This window comes from Ranitomeya variabilis, chromosome 2, assembly GCF_051348905.1.
Source record: "Ranitomeya variabilis isolate aRanVar5 chromosome 2, aRanVar5.hap1, whole genome shotgun sequence".
Classification (NCBI taxonomy): domain Eukaryota; kingdom Metazoa; phylum Chordata; class Amphibia; order Anura; family Dendrobatidae; genus Ranitomeya; species Ranitomeya variabilis.
Window position 1 is genome coordinate 578306223 of NC_135233.1, and position 19811 is coordinate 578326033.

The 19811-nt window shown below is 45.1% G+C and overlaps 1 protein-coding gene across 2 annotated transcripts; it reads right to left on the reverse strand.

Moving 5' to 3' along the window:
• Positions 1–3393: 3393 nt before the first annotated feature.
• On the reverse strand, positions 3394–19376 carry ATMIN (ATM interactor). Of its 2 annotated transcripts, none has more exons than XM_077288336.1 (4): positions 19196–19376; positions 7892–8017; positions 7388–7587; positions 3394–5439 (listed from the first exon to the last, which is right to left on the reverse strand). In XM_077288336.1, the coding sequence occupies exons 1-4, from the start codon at positions 19265–19267 to the stop codon at positions 3747–3749; spliced, it is 2091 nt and encodes a 696-aa protein (XP_077144451.1). In that variant the 5' UTR covers positions 19268–19376; the 3' UTR covers positions 3394–3746. The 2 variants fall into 2 exon arrangements, with proteins under 2 accessions (XP_077144451.1, XP_077144450.1); XM_077288335.1 differs by having other exon boundaries at positions 19076–19376.
• Positions 19377–19811: the final 435 nt, after the last annotated feature.

Genomic DNA, 19811 nt, shown 5'->3' on the forward strand with positions numbered 1-19811 from the left:
TCCAGCCTCCCGTGACGTCACGGCTTGTGATTGGTTGCGTCGCGGTCAACCAATCACAAGCCGGGAGGCTGGACACGCGCCCATTTCAAAATGAGCGCGTCCAGCCTCCCGGCTTGTGATTGGTTGATCGCGGCGCAACCAATCACAAGCCGTGACGTCACGGGAGGCTGGACACGCGCCCTTTTTAAAATGAGCGCGTGTCCAGCCTCCCGTGACGTCCCAGCTTGTGATTGGTCAGGGCGGCCATATTGCCGGGACGCGGACCAATCACAGCAAGCCGTGACGTAATTTCGTCACGGCTTGCTGTGATTGGTCCGCGTCCCGGCAACATGGCCGACCTGACCAATCACAAGCCGGGAATTCACGTAACCAAGTAATAGCGCGATTTTTAAACAAACAACGCTGCCGGTTCCCTCGCTGAAGTCCCGGCTGCGTCGGACAGGTGAGTATAGCGATATTTTTTATTTTAATTCTTTCTTTTACACATTTATATGGTTCCCAGGGCCTGAAGGAGAGTTTCCTCTCCTTCAGACCCTGGGAACCATCAGGAATACCGTCCGATACTTGAGTCCCATTGACTTGTATTGGTATCGGGTATCGGTATCGGATTGGATTCCGATACTGTGACGGTATCGGCCGATACTTTCCGATACCGATACTTTCAAGTATCGGACGGTATCGCTCAACACTACTTACGACTCTTCTGGCACAAGCCCGCAAACATTAAGTCTTGTGCAGATTTTGGTTCCCTGTTCTCAGTAACCCCCATGGTTGCTCGGACTCCTTTAACCAATATATCCATGTTATCAACCGAAAAACATGGCCTTCCTTCTTCCTCTGAGGAGGATGGTGATAAGGAGCGGGAACATTCACCTTCTTGCAGGGACGGACTAGATCCTGGAGATATGTCCCTGCTTAACCTCCCATGGCGGCTGGTTCTAAGGGAATAGTTTATTTCTTCCCTGATGACCTCTCTAAGGTCTGAAGAACGAAGGGGAGCTTCCTCTTCTAAGGTCTGACAGATGCACGCCTGGCAAAGCCTTTTAGAATAACTGTCAGGCATTGGGGTCATGCATAACGCACATTGCTTGTGCTTAGATTTAGATGACTTTTTCCCCTAAAACAAAGCACAAAATAACAGACCATATCAGCACCAGGAGCAACACTCACCATGAGGCTGAATCTGTGAATACCGGTTTTGGAGGAGAACGATCCACTTGTGACTCTGGGGCGCTCGCACGCTGCTGCCCCCGTACCACGCTGCTGCTGCTTCTTGAGCGGCTACCGCTCTTGCTGCGCTGCTCCGATCCCTCTCCTTGAGGGTGCTCGGCGTCCCCTACTGAGGACATTGCTGCACGCTTTCCTGTACAGCCGCCGCTCTTTTTCAAACGCTGCAGCGCTCCTCCTCCAGCTTACCCCGGAAGTGTGAGAGCTACTTCCGGGTTCACCTGCGCCGGTGTGAGCGCTGAACACCGCGCCTGCACTGTGGACCAGGACGGCACTGCCCGACCCCTGGAGCGTGCTCCGTGTGGCCAGACGAGGGGGGGTCTGCACGCAGGACACCCCCGACGCTGCTTCCGGGCCCCCGATTCTGTCGTTCGCTACGGACACCGCACAGAGGCATGGCGGACCCTGGTAAGGTTCATTCCTGCAGGCTCCCGCCGTCCGGACAGGAACCCAAACTGGAGTGGTGAGGGGGACCGCCCCTTTAAATCCTGTAGGTTCCTGTCCAGAAGGTGGGCGGATCCCCTCTCGTAGGGGTGCTGTCGTGGCGATAGGAAAATACTAAACCAACCTGTGTGTTTATTTCATTAAAATACTTTTTAATAGTGTGTGGTTTTTTTTAACCCTTTCATACAATTGGATTAATAATGGATAGATGACATAATTGACGCCTCTCCATTATTAATCTGGCTTAATGTCACCTTACAATAGCAAGGTGACATTAACCCTTCATTACCCCATATCCCACCGCTACACGGGAGTGGGAAGAGAGTGGCCAAGTGCCAGAATAGGCGCATCTTCCAGATGTGCCTTTTCTGGGGTGGCTGGGGGCAGATGTTTGTAGCCAGGGGGGGCCAATAACCATGGACCCTCTCCTGGCTATTAATATCAGCCCTCAGTCACTGGCTTTACCACTCTGGCGGAGAAAATTGCGCGGGAGCCCACGCCAATTTTTTCCGCAATTTAACCCTTAAATTTAATAGCTACAGCACCGAAATTTTGCACATACACACTACTAACATTAGTAGTGTGGAATATGCAAAAAAAAAATGGGGATATGAGATGGTTTACTGTATGTAAACCATGTCTCATATCCTGTCGGGTTTGGGAAGGAGAAATGAGAAGCCGGCAATTGAATTACCGGCTTTTAACATATCTCGTGCTGAATTAAATATAAATACAGAATATATATATATATGTGGCTCAATTATATATATATATATATATATATATATATATATATATATATATATATATATATATATATATATATATATATATATACACACTGTATATCTGTTTTAACGAACATTTGAGCACATAAATCCATTAGATGTCGGTTTTGCAAGCCTGCGAGAATCTCGGCATACGGATGACACACGGATGTCAAAGGGATCATTTGATGTGAGGAAATCGCATCCTCGCACTGCACACGGATCACTGTTTTGGAAACATTTGTGCGATTCTCGTCCGTGAAAAACGGACCTTTTTTTATACGTTGTGTGTGTCCCCGGCCTAAGAGCTGCTCTGTTAAAACGGAGCAACTGGTGGCCGCTCTTTGCCAGGTAGATCAGGCAGATCATTTCCTCCATTAACAACCACCTGCCTTTTTTCTTTTTAAAGGAATGGTCAAGGTTTTTTTTGTTTTGTTTTTAACCTATGGCTCAAAATCTGTGTGTGATTACTTCTTGACAACTTTTTTTGGCGTACACATGACGTGTTCACAACTTTTGTTTTCGCTGCGATATAAAATTATTTGATCAATGCATTTTTTGGTGCGTTTTCCTAAATCAAGCCCGTCCTGCAATAATTTACATTTTTTACATATTTAGAATTGTCTGCGCTTAATGTAACATTAAAATCAAAAAGGCATCGAGTTTGGAGGCTGCATGGACCCAAAGACTGTCCTAAGTCGTGTCTGGACTATAGACACGTTAGAGCTTTCTTGAAGGAAGGAGGAAAAAAAAACAAAACGTAAATTTCTTGACAATCTGGATCAGTCTGTAGTGCTATTTACCTGTGATAAAGGTTAATATGCAGGCAAATATAATTAGCGCAGGCAAATATAATTGGCGCAGGAATAGCGAAGAACATGTTGCAAATTGAAAATACCTGCCCTTTCATTAGATTTTGTATACTTTCCCTGCATACACAAAAAAACAGAAAAGATTTCACAGATATTCTTTATCACAGTGTAAATAATTTACAATGAAAACCAAATGAATAAAGTGCTTTTCCGTGTGTCATCATCAATCTACAGAAGTAGCCGGCCGCCTACAAGTATGATGTACAATTACACATGCATTTCAGAATCACTGTAAAAATAGCATTGCATCATTCAGTAGGCTGTAGTAGTTTGTGTGCCATGCAGGTGCTGCCGCATTTCATGGTGGGTGCGGAACATAGGATGGCTTGTTTAGCAGGCTACATGAAGACGTGCATGGATAAACCAATAAATATAGGGAGTAGGGATGTAGTGTCCATTCGCTGCTATCGGCACAATTAGTTTGGGGGTCAAGTGCTCAGTTGTCAGATTTCCCCGAGAATAAAGAGAACCTCTCCTCACAAGTCTGTGTCTCCACCGAGCTGAACTGAGACTCCATTGTATTCCATGCCAGGTCAGCCAGGAGAAAGTCGTCCATTGCAGTCTGGGTCTCGTTACTAGTCAAGAAGAGACTTCCGAGAGTATCAAAGGAGCTGTCAGTAGTCTGTGTTTCGGCACAGTTCAGCTGCACATTACTCTCGAGGCTGGGGCAAGTCAGCGGTTTGCTGGTCGCATCTGTGTGGCTCTCAGCATCTGAAGAATCCGTGCTCATCGAGAAACTAGATTGCTTCAGGATGTTCCCTAGACGCAAATGAGAACTATTGTCAAGAAAGTAGTTGAGGTCAGTTTGGGTTTGCGTATCAAACATTTCCATGCCAAGAAGGTTGGAGTTTCCCTTGTTCGTGAAGGGCTGGACTGAATCGTTGGAAAACAAGAAGTCCGTCTGCGTTTCAATATCCAAGTATTCAGAATTGAGGTTGCCCAACACACTTTCGTCCGTCTGCGTCTGGATGTTTGAGGCTGAAAAGAACTCGTCTATGTCGAAATCTAGACTTGGGTTCTGGTTACAATTAGACGACAGGTTATGGTCTCCACCAGACATGGACTGGCCAGAAATGTTGTCCGACAAGATCTTTTCCAGATCGCTCAAAAGTTCCATGGTTTGGGTTTGGTTATCGATCATGTTTTGTGGTGGGAATGTCCCATTTTGAGTGTTAAAATTCATGAAAGAGGTTGGCTTAATCTCCTCCACCCTTAGGTCTTTGAGGTTACTGGTTTCCAGAAGGTTTTGTCCCAAGGCTCCTGAAATATAAGCTTGGCCCGCCTGGTTTGTTTGTGTAGATACGGTGTAAAGAGAGCTAGCACTGGTGAAGATACTGTCACACATGACAGACTGGTCCACCAGGAGTGGGTTGTCTCTCAACATAGTGTTAGTTTGGGTTTCCCGAGAAATTCCGTAAGCTCCACCAGGATTAATGGAGGCCTCCGACAGAGATTTGGTGGGAAAAGCAGCACTTTCATGAAGCGTCTGAGTCTCGACACTAATAGGTAGAGACATTTGGGCACTGATTGACAAGTCTGTCTGAGAAAAAGATGACACGCAAGATTCAGGAGAGGTCCAAGAATTATTTGACAACATATTAGGCGAGAAGAACGACAAGTCTGTTTGAACATCAGACGTCGTTCTGGTTTTTGTAATCACAGTGTTGGAAATAGGGGGCTGGGATGCTTCCATATTGACCTGCACATACGTATTTACAGAACTACTCGATAAGGAAGCGTCAGTATTGATGCCAGAAAGAACAGTCCCGTTATATGGAGGCAATATCTGTACTGTACTCATTACCGATCCTCGATTATTAACAGCCACCATCATGGGCTTCATTGAGCACTCTGCAGATGACACTAAGACAGGCAGATGGGTCAGTTGCACCACGGGTAGCTTAATTAAGGTCAGTTTTGGTAAAAGAAGCTTTTGTGCTTGGTTTGACTGGATGCAAGGGATGTCGGTCACATGGGAACTCTGGTATGTTTCATTTGTGGCAAGTGCCTTTATGTCGGCCACCTGCTGGCTGATGTGTGTGGTGGCTGTGGACACGGTGGGCTGCTCTATCACAGTTTTCTGATGTTGCTTAGATGCTTCAAGTTTACGCTTCTTTACAGGTGGATCTCTGCAAGCAAACCAGAAATAAATATGTAGTTACCTATATTTTTCAATCAGTGGCATGTCGATTTTGTCTGAATGTAATGCAGGTTCATTACAAATTTTTCTCAGTCAAGTATGGGTTGCTAAAATATTCAAAAGTAACACAATGGCATTGCAACATCAAGAAGGAAAAAAACAAACAAAAAAAAAAACGGGAAATTCTGGAAATCACAGGATGGAGATATTAATGATATACAGATTATGAGAAAAAAAAAATAGGAGTTTTCAAAAACAATTGGATTTATTCAGCAAAGGGTATGTGCACCACGAGCAGAAACCCCAGCACTTACAGCCTTGGTTGCCATTAATGAGGTTATTAATGGTTGTCTAAGGAAGGTTCTGCCACGCTGAATGCACTTGGGCAAATCATCAAGATCCGCTGCTGGCAGCTCCTGTGTAATCACCGACCAATGACGTCCCAGATGTGCTCGATGGGAGACAAGTCCAGAGACAATGCAAATGATAGTAGCACGTTTAAGCTGCTGGCTGCACACAGTAGCACAAGCAACACGGCAGTGTCATGCTGAAAAACAGCTACTGGGACACTTTGGATAAATGGCCATACAACGGATTCCATGACCAAATCCACATAATGCCGAGGTGTTGGTGTACCTGGTCTGAAGAAGGGGTCCAGCTATCGTATATTATGCCACCACCCTACACCATAATCATGGGAGCAGGACTGGTGCAATGTTCCATGGAGAAGGCATCTTAATGGAACTCGCACCACTGCTCTCAAAGGCTATCATGGTGCAGAGCACAATGGCAATGGAGGACTATTCTCACAAGTCCTGTTCTTGTCTTTGATGCGCTAATTAAACAGATATTGGTCTGGACATCATGTGTGCAACACCACGAAGAGGCCTTCTAGAGGGAGCGTCACACCGGTCCTACTCCCCAGGATTATGGTGTGGGATAATGTACGGTAGCCAGACATCTCTAATCCTCATTCCACGTACACTTGGCATTACATTGATCTGGGTAATGGGGAAAGCCAGTGGTACTGCCATTTTTCCAGATTTTTTTTCTTTTAACATTACAACACCAAGCCGCATGTAGCTCATTTTACTGTAAGTCTCCTGCATGACCTAAATGTGCAACCGTAACCTGCAAAGTCTCTGGACTTGTCTCCCATCTCTCACAGCATGGACTTTGATGATTTGCCCAAGTGCACTCAGCAAGGCAGAACTTCTCAATCATTAATAACCTCATTGATAGCAACCGAAGATATTAGTGCAGAGATTTCAGTAGGTGCCGCTAATACTGCATGAATCCAGATGTTTTGTTTCCATTTTTTCATCATTTGTAGATCACTAACATGTTTATACATTCTGCGATTTCCATAATTCCACCACTTAGGTCTGAACCTTTTTATAAATACGGCTCACATCCACAGGGACATTTGATCTGCCAACTTCCGGATTTGTTACGGAAAGTGTCTGCAACAAGTGTGAAATGTTTGAAGTTACCCAAATTTGAAAAAAAAAAAAAGTTTTAGTCTGGTCTTTTCTGTAGTAACATATGGATTCGAAACCTGGACGATAAAGAAAACAGAAGAAAAATCAACACCAACAAAATGTGATGCTGGAGAAGGATGTTATCAATACCATGGATGGAGAGAACAAACAAATCAATTTTGGAACAAATCGAGCTACGACTTGCCTACTTTGGACACATACGAAGAGCGCAATCACTGGAGAAGGACATCATGGTCAGAACAATAGAAGGAACAAGGAGAATACCAAGACTAACAACCCGATGGCTTCATACTATCAAGACCACAGATAAGATGGTGGACCTATCTAGGCTTGCATAAGATCGATCTTCCTACAAAGCGTTCATCCATCAAGTTGACGTGGCTCGAGATCGAGCTGAAGGCCCTTAAATAATAATCTTGCATACAAATCTTTTACCTGTGTTCGACAGGAATCTCGTGACCCATCCTGTGGGTATGTGATAACAGAGCCGTTCTGCTGGCATAAGGACAGCCACACGTGCACCTGAACGTCTTCCCACAGTAGCCAATATGCCGCTTCAGGTCCCACTCGGTGCCGTATGAATTTCCACATTTGTCACATTTGTGCTTCTTTTCCGCGTGCATTTTCATGAAGTGCTGTGATAAGTAAGGTTATGTTAAGATCAAACAAAGGGAAAAAAATATGAAATTCTAAAGAGCATCCCATCTGTGGTTTATTTTTTACATTATGGTGGAAGGAGGAGGATCTACTGTAGGATGGGACCCAAGGAATTCATGCTCTGATGACAAGGGGGGGGGAACAAATTTAACAATAAGGGGCGAGATTGCTTCATACTTCACCCTATCTTTTTTTTTTTTGTTTTGAGTGTTGAACATGCAAACCCTAAAAATGTGTGGTCCGATGCTTGCACATCTCAGATTTTGTGAGCAGAAAGCCTACCTGCTTTACACGGGAGAACTGTGAGAAAGGCCGGTTGGTTCCTCGCGGGCATCCCTCTATCGGACAGCAGTACAGCTTCTGGGAAGCCTTTAAATCTTTCCGTAATGTGGGATTTGTTATTCCATCCTGCAAAAGAAAAAAAAAAAAAAAAGTCATAAGAAACAGAACAACAGTTTAAAAAATAAAATGCATCTTGTTCAGCATGGCATAAAATGTCAGGCACATTATACGGTGTGCCGGAACAGATCTGATGGCACCAGGCAACGCCGTACACCTGCTCCGGAGGGGAACAGACTTAGGGGACTTCCGAAAGCACAAATTAAGAAACTCCCTAGATGAGAAGCAGCAGCAGATGGTGACCATCAATGAGCCGAGAATGTTCAAGGGTGTCAGAAGGACACTAAAGGTACCGTCACACTAGGCGATATCGCCAGCGATCCGTGACGTTGCAGCGACCTGGATAGCGATATCGCTGTATTTGACACGCAGCAGCGATCTGGATCCCGCTGTGAAATTGCTGGTCGCTGCTAGAAGGTCTGCACTTTATTTGGTCGCTAGGTCGCTGTGTATCGCCGTGTTTGACAGCAAAAGCAAGGATACCAGCGATATTTTACACTGGTAACCAGGGTAAACATCGGGTTACTAAGCGCAGGGCCGCGCTTAGTAACCCGATGTTTACCCTGGTTACCAGCGTAAAAGTTAAAAAAACAAACAGCACATACTCACCAGCGCGTCCCCCAGCATCTGCTTCCTGACACTGACTGAGCGCCGGCCCTAAACTGAAAGTGAAAGCACAGCGGTGACGTCACCGCTGTGCTGTTAGGGCCGGAGCTCAGTCAGTGTCAGGAAGCAGACGCTGGGGGACGCGCTGGTGAGTATGTGCTGTTTGTTTTTTTAACTTTTACGCTGGTAACCAGGGTAAACATCGGGTTACTAAGCGCGGCCCGCGCTTAGCAACCCGATGCTTACCCTGGTTACCCGGGGACCTCGGCATCGTTGGTCGCTGGAGAGCGGTCTGTGTGACAGCTCTCCAGCGACCAAACAGCGACGCTGCAGCGATCGGCATCGCTGTCGCTATCGCTGCAGCGTCGCTTAATGTGACGGTACCTTTACTATGCTGAGGGAAAAAGATAAAAGATATAATACTAAGTTTACAGGGGCTGTAAAGAGGACAACCTTTATTCACATGCAATTCCCACTCTAGCAAACCATGTTTAACCACAAACACTACCAGCTCATCTGGATGAGCGTCATGTAATAGGAGGGTCCTATAGCCAGACCCTTTAAATCAGGTTTCCAGGATCAGAATACCGATTGCCTATCCTAACGAAAAAGCCTAATACTTGGTTGCACAACCTTTAGCCAAAATAACTGCAACCAACCGCTTCCGGTAACCATCAATGAGTTTCTTACAATGCTCTGCTGGAATTTTAGACCACTCTTCTTTGGCAAACTGCTCCAGGTCCCTGATATTTGAAGGGTGCCTTCTCCAAACTGCCATTTTTAGATCTCTCCACAGGTGTTCTATGGGATTCAGGTCTGGACTCATTGCTGGCCACCTTAGAAGTCTCCAAGTGCTTTCTCTCAAACCATTTTCTAGTGCTTTTTGAAGTGCGTTTTGGGTCAATGTCCTGCTGGAAGACCTGTGGCCTCTGAGGGAGACCCAGCTTTCTCACACTGGGCCCTACATTATGCTGCAAAATTTGTTGGTAGTCTTCAGACTTCATAATGCCATGCACACGGTCAAGCAGTCCAGTGGCAACAAAGCAACCCCAAAACATCAGGGAACCTCCTCCATGTTTGACTGTAGGGACTGCTCTTTTCTTTGAATGCCTCTTTTTTTCTCCTGTAAACTCTATGTTGATGCTTTTGCCCAAAAAGCTCTACTTTTGTCTCATCTGACCAGAGAACATTCTTCCAAAACGTTTTAGGCTTTCAGGTAAGTTTTGGCAAACTCCAGCCTGGCTTTTTTATGTCTCGGGGTAAGAAGTGGGGTCTTCCTGGGTCTCCTACCATACAGTCCATTTTCATTCAGACGCCGACGGATAGTACGGGTTGACACAGTTGTACCCTCGGACTGCAGGGCAGCTTGAACTTGTTTGGATGTTAGTCGAGGTTCTTTATCCAACATCCGCACAATCTTGCGTTGAAATCTCTTGTCAATCTTTTCCGTCCACATCTAAGGAGGTTAGCCACAGTGCCATGGGCTTTAAACTTCTTGATGACACTGCGCATGTTAGACACAGGAACATTCAGGTCTTTGGAAATGGACTTGTAGCTTTGAGATTGCTCATGCTCCCTCACAATTTGGTTTCTCAAGTCCTCGGACAGTTCTTTGGTCTTCTTTCTTTTCTCCATGCTCAATGTGGTACACACAAGGACACAGGACAGAGGTTGAGTCAGCTTTAATCCATGTCAACTGGCTGCAAGTGTGATTTCCATGCTCAATGTGGTACACACAAGGACACAGGACAGAGGTTGAGTCAGCTTTAATCCATGTCAATTGGCTGCAAGTGTGATTTAGTTATTGCCAACACCTGTTAGGTGCCACAGGTAAGTTACAGGTGCTGAGAATTACACAAATTAGAGAAGCATCACATGATTTTTCGAACAGTGCCAATACTTTTGTCCACCCCATTTTTTATGTTTGGTGTGGAATTATATCCAATTTGGCTTTAGGACAATTCTTTGTGTTTTTTTTTTTTTATTTAAGACAAATTAAATGAAGATAATAACAAAGAATTTGTGTTTGCAATCATTTTCAGGAAGAAACGGAGTATTATCTGACAGAATTGCAGGGGTGTCAATACTTTTGGCCACAACTGTATTAAGTAAGACTGTTGGGGAATTTAAAGTGGCAACGGCACTAAAAGCGTATTCAGCTCCTCTCTACTTTTTCCTTAAAAAGGAACCTGTCATGTTGAAGATGACATCTAATCTGTAGGGGGAGCTGATCAGATTGAGACACTTTTGTTGGAAATGTTTTCAGTAAAACCTGTATTTTAGTCATTGACATCCCAGGTGCTTGTATTCACCTGAGTCCAGTGGGCGGTCCCTGAATGCATGAGTCCAGTGGGTGGTCCTTGAGCATGCAGAGGTAGCTGTCAATCACTTGTAGGATTGCCCACTGGACTCCTATGTATAAACACTAGGGACTTCAAATTAATAAAATATTTAATGTTCATCACACCTATATATAATTCTGCTCAGCTTCTGTCTCCATACCGTTCTGTCGACAGATCTGACTGATCAAAATCAGGAGGGGGAGGGGCGGGAGTCTTATAATCCGTATGTAGCTTGCCAGGGGAGTGGAGGTGGGTGGGTGCAGTTGAGCGGGGTCACTCCTGTAAGAAGTTGGTGGTGGTTGAGGAGGAAGTTGTTTGGCGGTGCAATGCTGCGGAGCGCTCTGGCCTTTCAGGAAATGTTGGGGGGGGGAGTCCCTGTTTGGGGGAGTCCCCACACTTCTCATCTTTTTCATTGTGATGCATTTGGGGAAAATGGCCATCAGAGACGGAACATGCGCAGATTGAGATCTTGGGAGCTGCTGGCAGCTTCTTACAGCAGCAACCCTGCTCCTGGGACCGTGCTCCACCGCAGCCGCCCTCCTGATAAGCTGCCGTAAAAGCGCACCACCATTAAAAAAAAAATCCCCCCCCCATTTTGCTCCTCAAAATTTGGTACTATAATGGGGGCTAATCTATGCCCCCTTTCAGAACCCGCTCTAATTTCCTCATGTCCCAAATTGCCATATGTGTGTCTTCTAATTCGCAAAATACAGTAATTTCAGCTAAATAATTTTGGGGGCATTGGGTTTCATTCAATATTTTGCACTGTTTGCCTTCTATAGCCTGCGTCTCGCACAGTCTATTGCCAGCTGCAGAATGAGATAACCGAGAATCTGTCCGAGCTCCTTTTGGATGGTCTGAAGGTGAGTTTGTAACTCATGTCTGTCTTTTTCTGAGCTCCTCTCAGTTAATTTATGACCACAGCAAAGTTGAAAGGGCAGCGAGACAAAAAGTCTTTAAAAGCAACCACACTTTTTAATGAAACCAAATTCCAAAAAAAGTGATTTTTAAACACCAAATACATGCAAGTAAAAATAAAGTCCCCAGAAGTGAACAACCCATATCTTTAGTCAGAATCTCTAACATCGTTCATCATGAGCACCATGCACTAGATCAAGAGTGCACAACATATTTTTTTGTCCAAAGGCCACATTGCCTTTCTGAACCAATAAGAGCAGCAACATTTTTTTTAAATGGCTAGTTACATGAATACATCACCAGAACCACCACCAGTACATTAATACATCACCAGAACCAAATGTTGAGTATTTGATAAGGATTTGGAGAGTTTCTGCTAAAAAAAAAAAAATAAATCTGTGTGAACATATGCCAACTTAAACTGAGGTTTTTTTGGACCAGAAAGCACCAAATCCTCTTCATAATCTCAAATCTCTACGCTTTGACACTAAGTTTTCACATGGCCAGGAAAGAAGTTATGGATTGATTGCTACATGTGTACAAGCTCAGAACCATCGTCAGTACATGAATGCAGAGACAAACAGTTAGTACATGAACGCAGCACCAGAAATATCCTCCGTATAGAATGCAGTGAAAGAACCTCTATCAGTACATGAGTGCAGTGCCAAGATCAGTACAGTGAACAATTGTAATCTAAGGTCAAACCCACGTACATCTGTATTGCTTGAAACCACAATTCCCAGCATGTCCTTAATAGTAAGGAGATGTTGGGAGTTGCAGTTCAGTCTGAAAGACGTGACTACATTTGAATATGGGAAGGAGTGGTGTCTCCAGGAGAACTCTGTGGGCTTCACATCATCTGACCAGCCATATGTTGTGGAGGCCTGCACTAGATTCACCCATGCATGCTGCCAACATCAGTACCAGACTGCCAAGGATTTCCAATATTTCTAGCACACACGAATAACATTTCCCAGCTTCATTTTCCTTGCTGGGGCCAGTGCATTATTCTGCATCTGCTCTCCAAAAGCTTTTATTACTACATACAGTCATGGCCAAAAGTATTGACACCTCTGCAACTCTGTCAGACAATACTCAGTTTCTTCCTGAAAATGATTGCAAACACAAATTCTTTCGTATTATCTTCATTTAATTTGTCTTAAATGAAAAAAAAAAAAAAAAACACAAAAAGAATTGTCCTAAAGCCAAATTGGCTATAATTCCACACCAAACATAAAAAAGGGGGTGGACAAAAGTATTGGCACTGTTGGAAAAATCATGTGATGCTTCTCTAATTTGTGTTATTAACAGCACCTGTAACTTACCTGTGGCACCTAACAGGTGTTGGCAATAACTAAATCACACTTGCAGCCAGTTGACATGGATTAAAGTTGACTCAACCTCTGTCCTGTGTCCTTGTGTGTACCACATTGGAGCATGGAGAAAAGAAAGAAGACCAAAGAACTGTCTGAGGACTTGAGAAACCAAATTGTGAGGAAGCATGAGCAATCTCAAGGCTACAAGTCCATCTCCAAAGACCTGAATGTTCCTGTGTCTACCGTGCACAGTGTCATCAAGAAGTTTAAAGCCCATGGCACTGTGGCTAACCTCCCTAGATGTGGACGGAAAAGAAAAATTGACAAGAGATTTCAACGCAAGATTGTGCGGATGTTGGATAAAGAACCTCGACTAACATCCAAACAAGTTCAAGCTGCCCTGCAGTCCGAGGGTACAGCAGTGTCAACCCGTACTATCCATCGGCGTCTGAATGAAAAGGGAATGTATGGTAGGAGACCCAGGAAGACCCCACTTCTTACCCCGAGACATAAAAAGGCCAGGCTGGAGTTTGCCAAAACTTACCTGAAAAAGCCTAAAATGTTTTGGAAGAATGTTCTCTGGTCAGATGAGACAAAAGTAGAGCTTTTTGGGCAAAGGCATCAACATAAAGTTTACAGGAGAAAAAAAAAGAGGCATTCAAAGAAAAGAACACGATCCCTACAGTCAAACATGGTGGAGGTTCCCTGATGTTTTGGGGTTGCTTTGCTGCCTCTGGCACTGGACTGCTTGACCATGTGCGTGGCATTATGAAGTCTGAAGACTACCAACAAATTTTGCAGCATGATGTATGGCCCAGTGTGAGAAAGCTGGGTCTCCCTCAGAGGTCATGGGTCTTCCAGCAGGACAATGACCCAAAACACACTTCAAAAAGCACTAGAAAATGGTTTGAGAGAAAGCACTGGAGACTTCTAAGGTGGCCAGCAATGAGTCCAGACCTGAATCCCATAGAACACCTGTGGAGAGATCTAAAAATGGCAGTTTGGAGAAGGCACCCTTCAAATATCAGGGACCTGGAGCAGTTTGCCAAAGAAGAATGGTCTAAAATTCCAGCAGAGCATTGTAAGAATCTCATTGATGGTTACCGGAAGCGGTTGGTCGCAGTTATTTTGGCTAAAGGTTGTGCAACCAAGTATTAGGCTGAGGGTGCCAATACTTTTGTCTGGCCCATTTTTGGAGTTTTGTGTGAAATGATCAATGTTTTGCTTTTTGCTTCATTCTCTTTTGTGTTTTTTCATTTAAGACAAATTAAATGAAGATAATAATACTAAAGAATTTGTGTTTGCAATCATTTTCAGGAAGAAACTGAGTATTATCTGACAGAATTGCAGGGGTGTCAATACTTTTGGCCATGACTGTATGTAACATTTAGGCTGAGTGAGCCAATATGTCTCTTCTTAGCAATTCATTCTGGTCACTGTACTACCAGTAAGGGATCTCTGGAGACACTGGAGCATTGAGCTTCATGATCATTAATTTCTGTGCCACCCCTTCTTCAGGTTTCTACAATAGTGGAGAATGCGAGTGAGGGGCAAATGAGAGAAGTGAGGTGCTGCTGCAGTATGAGGCTGTGTATAAAGGTCACATTCACAAGTCTGGCTGGCTGTGTGAAAGGGTTATCCTAGCTCCGAAAAATGATAGTGTCAACAAGATCAATATACAAATTTTTAGGGTATGTTTCTACGGTCAGTAGATGCTGTGGGTTTGATGCTGCGTACAGCCGCAGCATCAAACCCGCAGTGGCCAGATGTTACAGCATAGTGGATGGGATTTCAAGAAATCCCATCTCCACTATGCGTTCAGAGACTAAGTCTATTTAAGTTGCGGAGACGCTCCATCTCCACAACATACACTGTGTTCCAAATTATTATGCAAATAATATTTCCTCATATTTTCTCTAAATTACCTATCTGAATTGCAGTCAGTTATTTTCCAGTCATCTACTATTCTAGTATAATTGCAATGTTTTGGAACAAACTGCCTATGAAAACAGTATTTTTTTAAAAAAAATTAACACTCAAAATGCATGTTCCAAATTATTATGCACAGCAGAGTTTTCAACCTTTTTTTTTTATTTTGAACAAAAAATGGTCAATTGTGAAGTTATAAGCATTATCAGCTTATTACAAAATGAAATCAAACAGTTTTCAAGTGAAAACTTTATTCTAGGTGATGTTACATTTGCACATAGGACCCCTTGTTCGAAAGAAGCTTCTGAACTCTCTCGTCCATTGAATTTGTCAGTTTTTGGATGGTTTCTGCTTCAATTGTTTTGCATGTGGACAGAATACCCTCCCAGAGCTGTTGCTTAGATGTGAACTGCCTCCCGCCATCATAGACACTCCTTTTGATGATGCTCCAGAGGTTCTCAATGGGGTTGAGGTCAGGGGAAGATGGTGGCCACACCATAAGTTTGTCCTCTTTTATGCCCATAGCAGCCAGAGATGCAGATGTGTTTTTTGCAGCATGAGACGGTGCATTATCATGCATGAAAATGATCTTGCTGCGGAAAGCACGGTTCTTCCACTTGAACCATGGAAGGAAGTGTTGTTTTAGAAACTCCACATAGATTATGGAGTTCATCTTTACCCCTTCAGGGATCATAAAGGGGCCGACAATCTCTCTCCCCATGATTCCAGCCCAAAACATTACTCCACCTCCTCCTTGTTGGCGCCTTAGCCGCGTTTTCATGGGGTGTCCATCAACCAGCTATCCTCCACTCCATCCATCTGGACCATCGAGCGTTGCACGGCACTCATCTTGGAACAAAACAGTTTGGAAGTCAGTCTTCATGTATCGTTTGGCCCACTGGAGTCGTTTCTGCTTGTGTGCAGTGGATAGAGGTGGTCGACAGGATGGCTTACGCACCTCTGAAGGACCCTGCATCTTGTTGTTCTGGGGACATTGGAGGCACCAGCAGCTTCAAAAACTTGTCTGCTGCTATGACAAGGCATTTTTGCAGCTGCTCTTTTAACCTTACGCAATTGCCTGTTGGAAAGAGTCCTCAATTTTTCCTCATCAGCACGCACACGTGTGTGCTGGGAATCAGCTACATACTTCTTGATTGTGCGATGATCACGATGAAGTGTCTTGGCAATGTTGATTGTAGTCATGCCTTGACCTAAATACTCCACAATTTGTTGCTTCTCAGCAGTCGACACATCCTTTTTCTTTCCCATTTTGGCAAAAAATGTAGGCTGCTTAAAGCGAACCTGTCACCCCCAAAATCGATGGTGAGCTAAGCTCACCGTCATCAGGGGCTTATCTACAGCATTCTGTAATGCTGTAGATAAGCCGCCGATGTTACCTGAAAGAGAAGAAAAAGATGTTAGATTATACTCACCCAGGGGCGGTCCCGCTCCGATGGGTGTCTCAGGTCCGGTATAGCGCCTCTCATCTTCATTCCATGATGTCCTCTTCTGGTCTTCACACCGCGGCTTCGGCGCAGGCGTACTTTGTCTGCCCTGTTAAGGGCAGAGCAAAGTACTGCAGTGCACAGGCGCCGGTAAGGTCAGAGAGGCCCGGCGCCTGCGCACTGCAGTACTTTGCTCTCAACAGGGCAGACAAAGTACGCCTGCGCCGAAGCCGCGGTGTGAAGACCAGAAGAGGACATCATGGAATGAAGATGGGAGGCGCCGGAGCGGACCGGAGACACCCATTTGACCGCGAACCAGCAGCGGGACCGCCCCTGGGTGAGTATATTATAACCTCTTTTTTTCCCTCTTTCAGGTAACATCGGCGGCTTATCTACAGCATTACAGAATGCTGTAGATAAGCCCCTGATGCCGGTGAGCTTACCTCACCATCAATTTTGGGGGTGACAGGTTCGCTTTAATAATGTGGAACAGCCTTCTTAAGTAGTCTTGCCTTTATTTGGACACACCTGCCAAACTAATTTGCACAGGTATCTGCAATTGCTTTCAGTGATATAAAGAGCCCTGACACACATCACCATCAATGAGTTTAAATGACAAACAAAAAAATTCGAACCTTATCACTCCTAAACTCTTTGTGCATAATAATTTGGAACACAGTGTAAATTTCCCATAGACTATCATTAGATGCGGTAAAAGCGCATTATCTTTATACTCACAGGCGTAGTAAGTGCGGAAACGCAGCTTACTACACATGTGAACTAACTTACATAATGTCTTACCTTGTGCCACAGCTGGAAGTTAAGGCCCCGTCTCACACAGCGACGCTGCAGCGATACAGACAACGATGCTGATCGCTGCAGCGTCGCTGTGTGGTCGCTGGGGAGCTGTCACACAGACAGCTCTCTCCAGCGACCAACGATCAGGGGAATGACTTCGGCATCGTTGAAACTGTCTTCAACGATGCCGAAGTCCCCCTGCAGCAACCGGGTAACCAGGGTAAACATCGGGTTACTAAGCGCAGGGCCGCGCTTAGTAACCCGATGTTTACCCTGGTTACCAGCGTAAATGTAAAAAAAAACAAACACTACATACTCACCATCTGTTGCCCGTCAGGTCCCTTGGCGTCTGCTTCCTGCTCTGACTGAGCCGCCGTACAGTGAGAGCAGAGCGCAGCGGTGACGTCACTGCTGTGCTGTGCTCTCACTTTACGGCAGCAGTCAGAGCAGGAAGCAGACGGCAAGGGACCTGACGGGCAACAGATGGTGAGTATGTACTGTTTTTTTTTTTTTACATTTACGCTGGTAACCAGGGTAAACATCGGGTTACTAAGCGCGGCCCTGCGCTTAGTAACCCGATGTTTACCCTGGTTACCAGTGAAGACATCGCTGGATCGGTGTCACACACACCGATTCAGCGATGTCAGCGGACCTCAACGACCAAAAAAAGGTCCAGGCCATTCTGACACGACCAGCGATCTCGCAGCAGGGGCCTGATCGCTGGTACGTGTCACACATAGCGAGATCGCTACTGAGGTCGCTGTTGCGTCACAAAACTTGTGACTCAGCAGCGATCTCGCTAGCGATCTCGCTATGTGAGACGGGGCCTTTAGCGTCCACTGCAGTTCTCGCTATTTAATCAGCTGACCATGAGAACTGCAGTGCAGGTGACCGCCAGAGACAGTTATCTCCGGTGGTCATCTACAAGCTCTGCTGTGTCTGGATGTCAGGCTGGGTGGTGGTATTATGCCACCATTCAGCCACAGGCATCCAGATGTAGCAGAGCTGGACTCGTCATGGGACACTCGGTCATTGGACCATGTCGGACAGGGAGTATTTGTGTTTTTTTTTTTTGAAGGAGAAAGAGGGCTTCGGGGATTAGGCAATGCAGTATGGAAAATTAAGATTATTAAAGGACTTTATTCTGTCTGTGTGTTTATTGACCATAGAACTATAGGATTAGTAATGGATAGGTGGCTTATAGACGCTTCTCCATTACTAAGCTGTGGGCTTGAGGTCACAGTTTATTCCTTTGCTAAAAGATGCTCCCCTGCCACCCGCTGCTGAGGGGGTAACCAATCAGATAATCCATTTATCTCAAACAGGTGGGGATTCCAGATGTCGTACCCCCAGGAATCCTTAAGGGATTAACCCTTAAGCCCCTTTTTTTCAATAAAACTACACAACCCCTTTACATCCCAGCTGTCAATGTATTTCCAGGAGGAATAACACAGGAATGTAAAAAAAATGCAGTTTTTTTTTTTAATGAAACAATGTAGTCAGCTGGAAGGGAAAAGGTGCTTCAATGGTAAGTCACCAGATCTCTGCTGGCTGGTGATGGCAGGATGGATGGGCAATAGCTAATAGGCCACCCGTGTAGACAACGAGCAGCCATGAAATCACAATGTTATCTGCTGCTCCTCCATAGAATGCGTTGTTATTACGACCCCCCTTTTAAATGTTGATTTTTGGTACTTCCCAGAATTGTCTCACCTGCACTCCATGAGACTTCACCAAGTGCATGTTCAGAGCAGGGGGGTTAGGGAGCACTTTACCGCATCCATTCACTGTACACAGAATGTTTGTACGGACCTCCCGGGAGAGCTCACTCACCGACGGCTTCACAATCTCCCAGTGCTCGCAGGAGTACAGCGCCCGTACCCGGGGCCCTACGTGGGCCGCCATGGTACCGCTACAACGGCGGCGTACACACAACCGGCGTGCACCAAACACCGCCCTCCCCGCAGCCTAGTACACTACAAAATCTACTTCCGGGGACGGGACGAAGCGCGGGAGCCTAACGCCATTGGAAGAAGCATGTACATTTGCATATGTAGGCGGTGCTAACACTTGGGTGTGGCTATTCTGTCTTGGTCGTGTTATGTGTGAGGTGTTATGTGTGAGGTGTTACTCCGCCTGGCGTGCGGAACCTTCCGCGTGGTGTTACACTAGTTAAATAGTTCCAGCGCCAATATTGTTATGCGCTTATTATTATCCTCATTTACAGACATTCAGCATAATAGTTATATATGATGTGTCCTACATGATATCTGATATTATTAAGAATTAAACGGCATAGCTTACAAAAAAATGGATTTCCCCTTTAAGTGGTGTTACAAGTAGTTTATTGGGTGATTCAACAGTCCCTATTGCCCTAACACAAATGGTTAATGGAAAACCAAGTATCCCCTCAACGTGAGACCTGGGAGAGATCCGCCATAATGTTCAG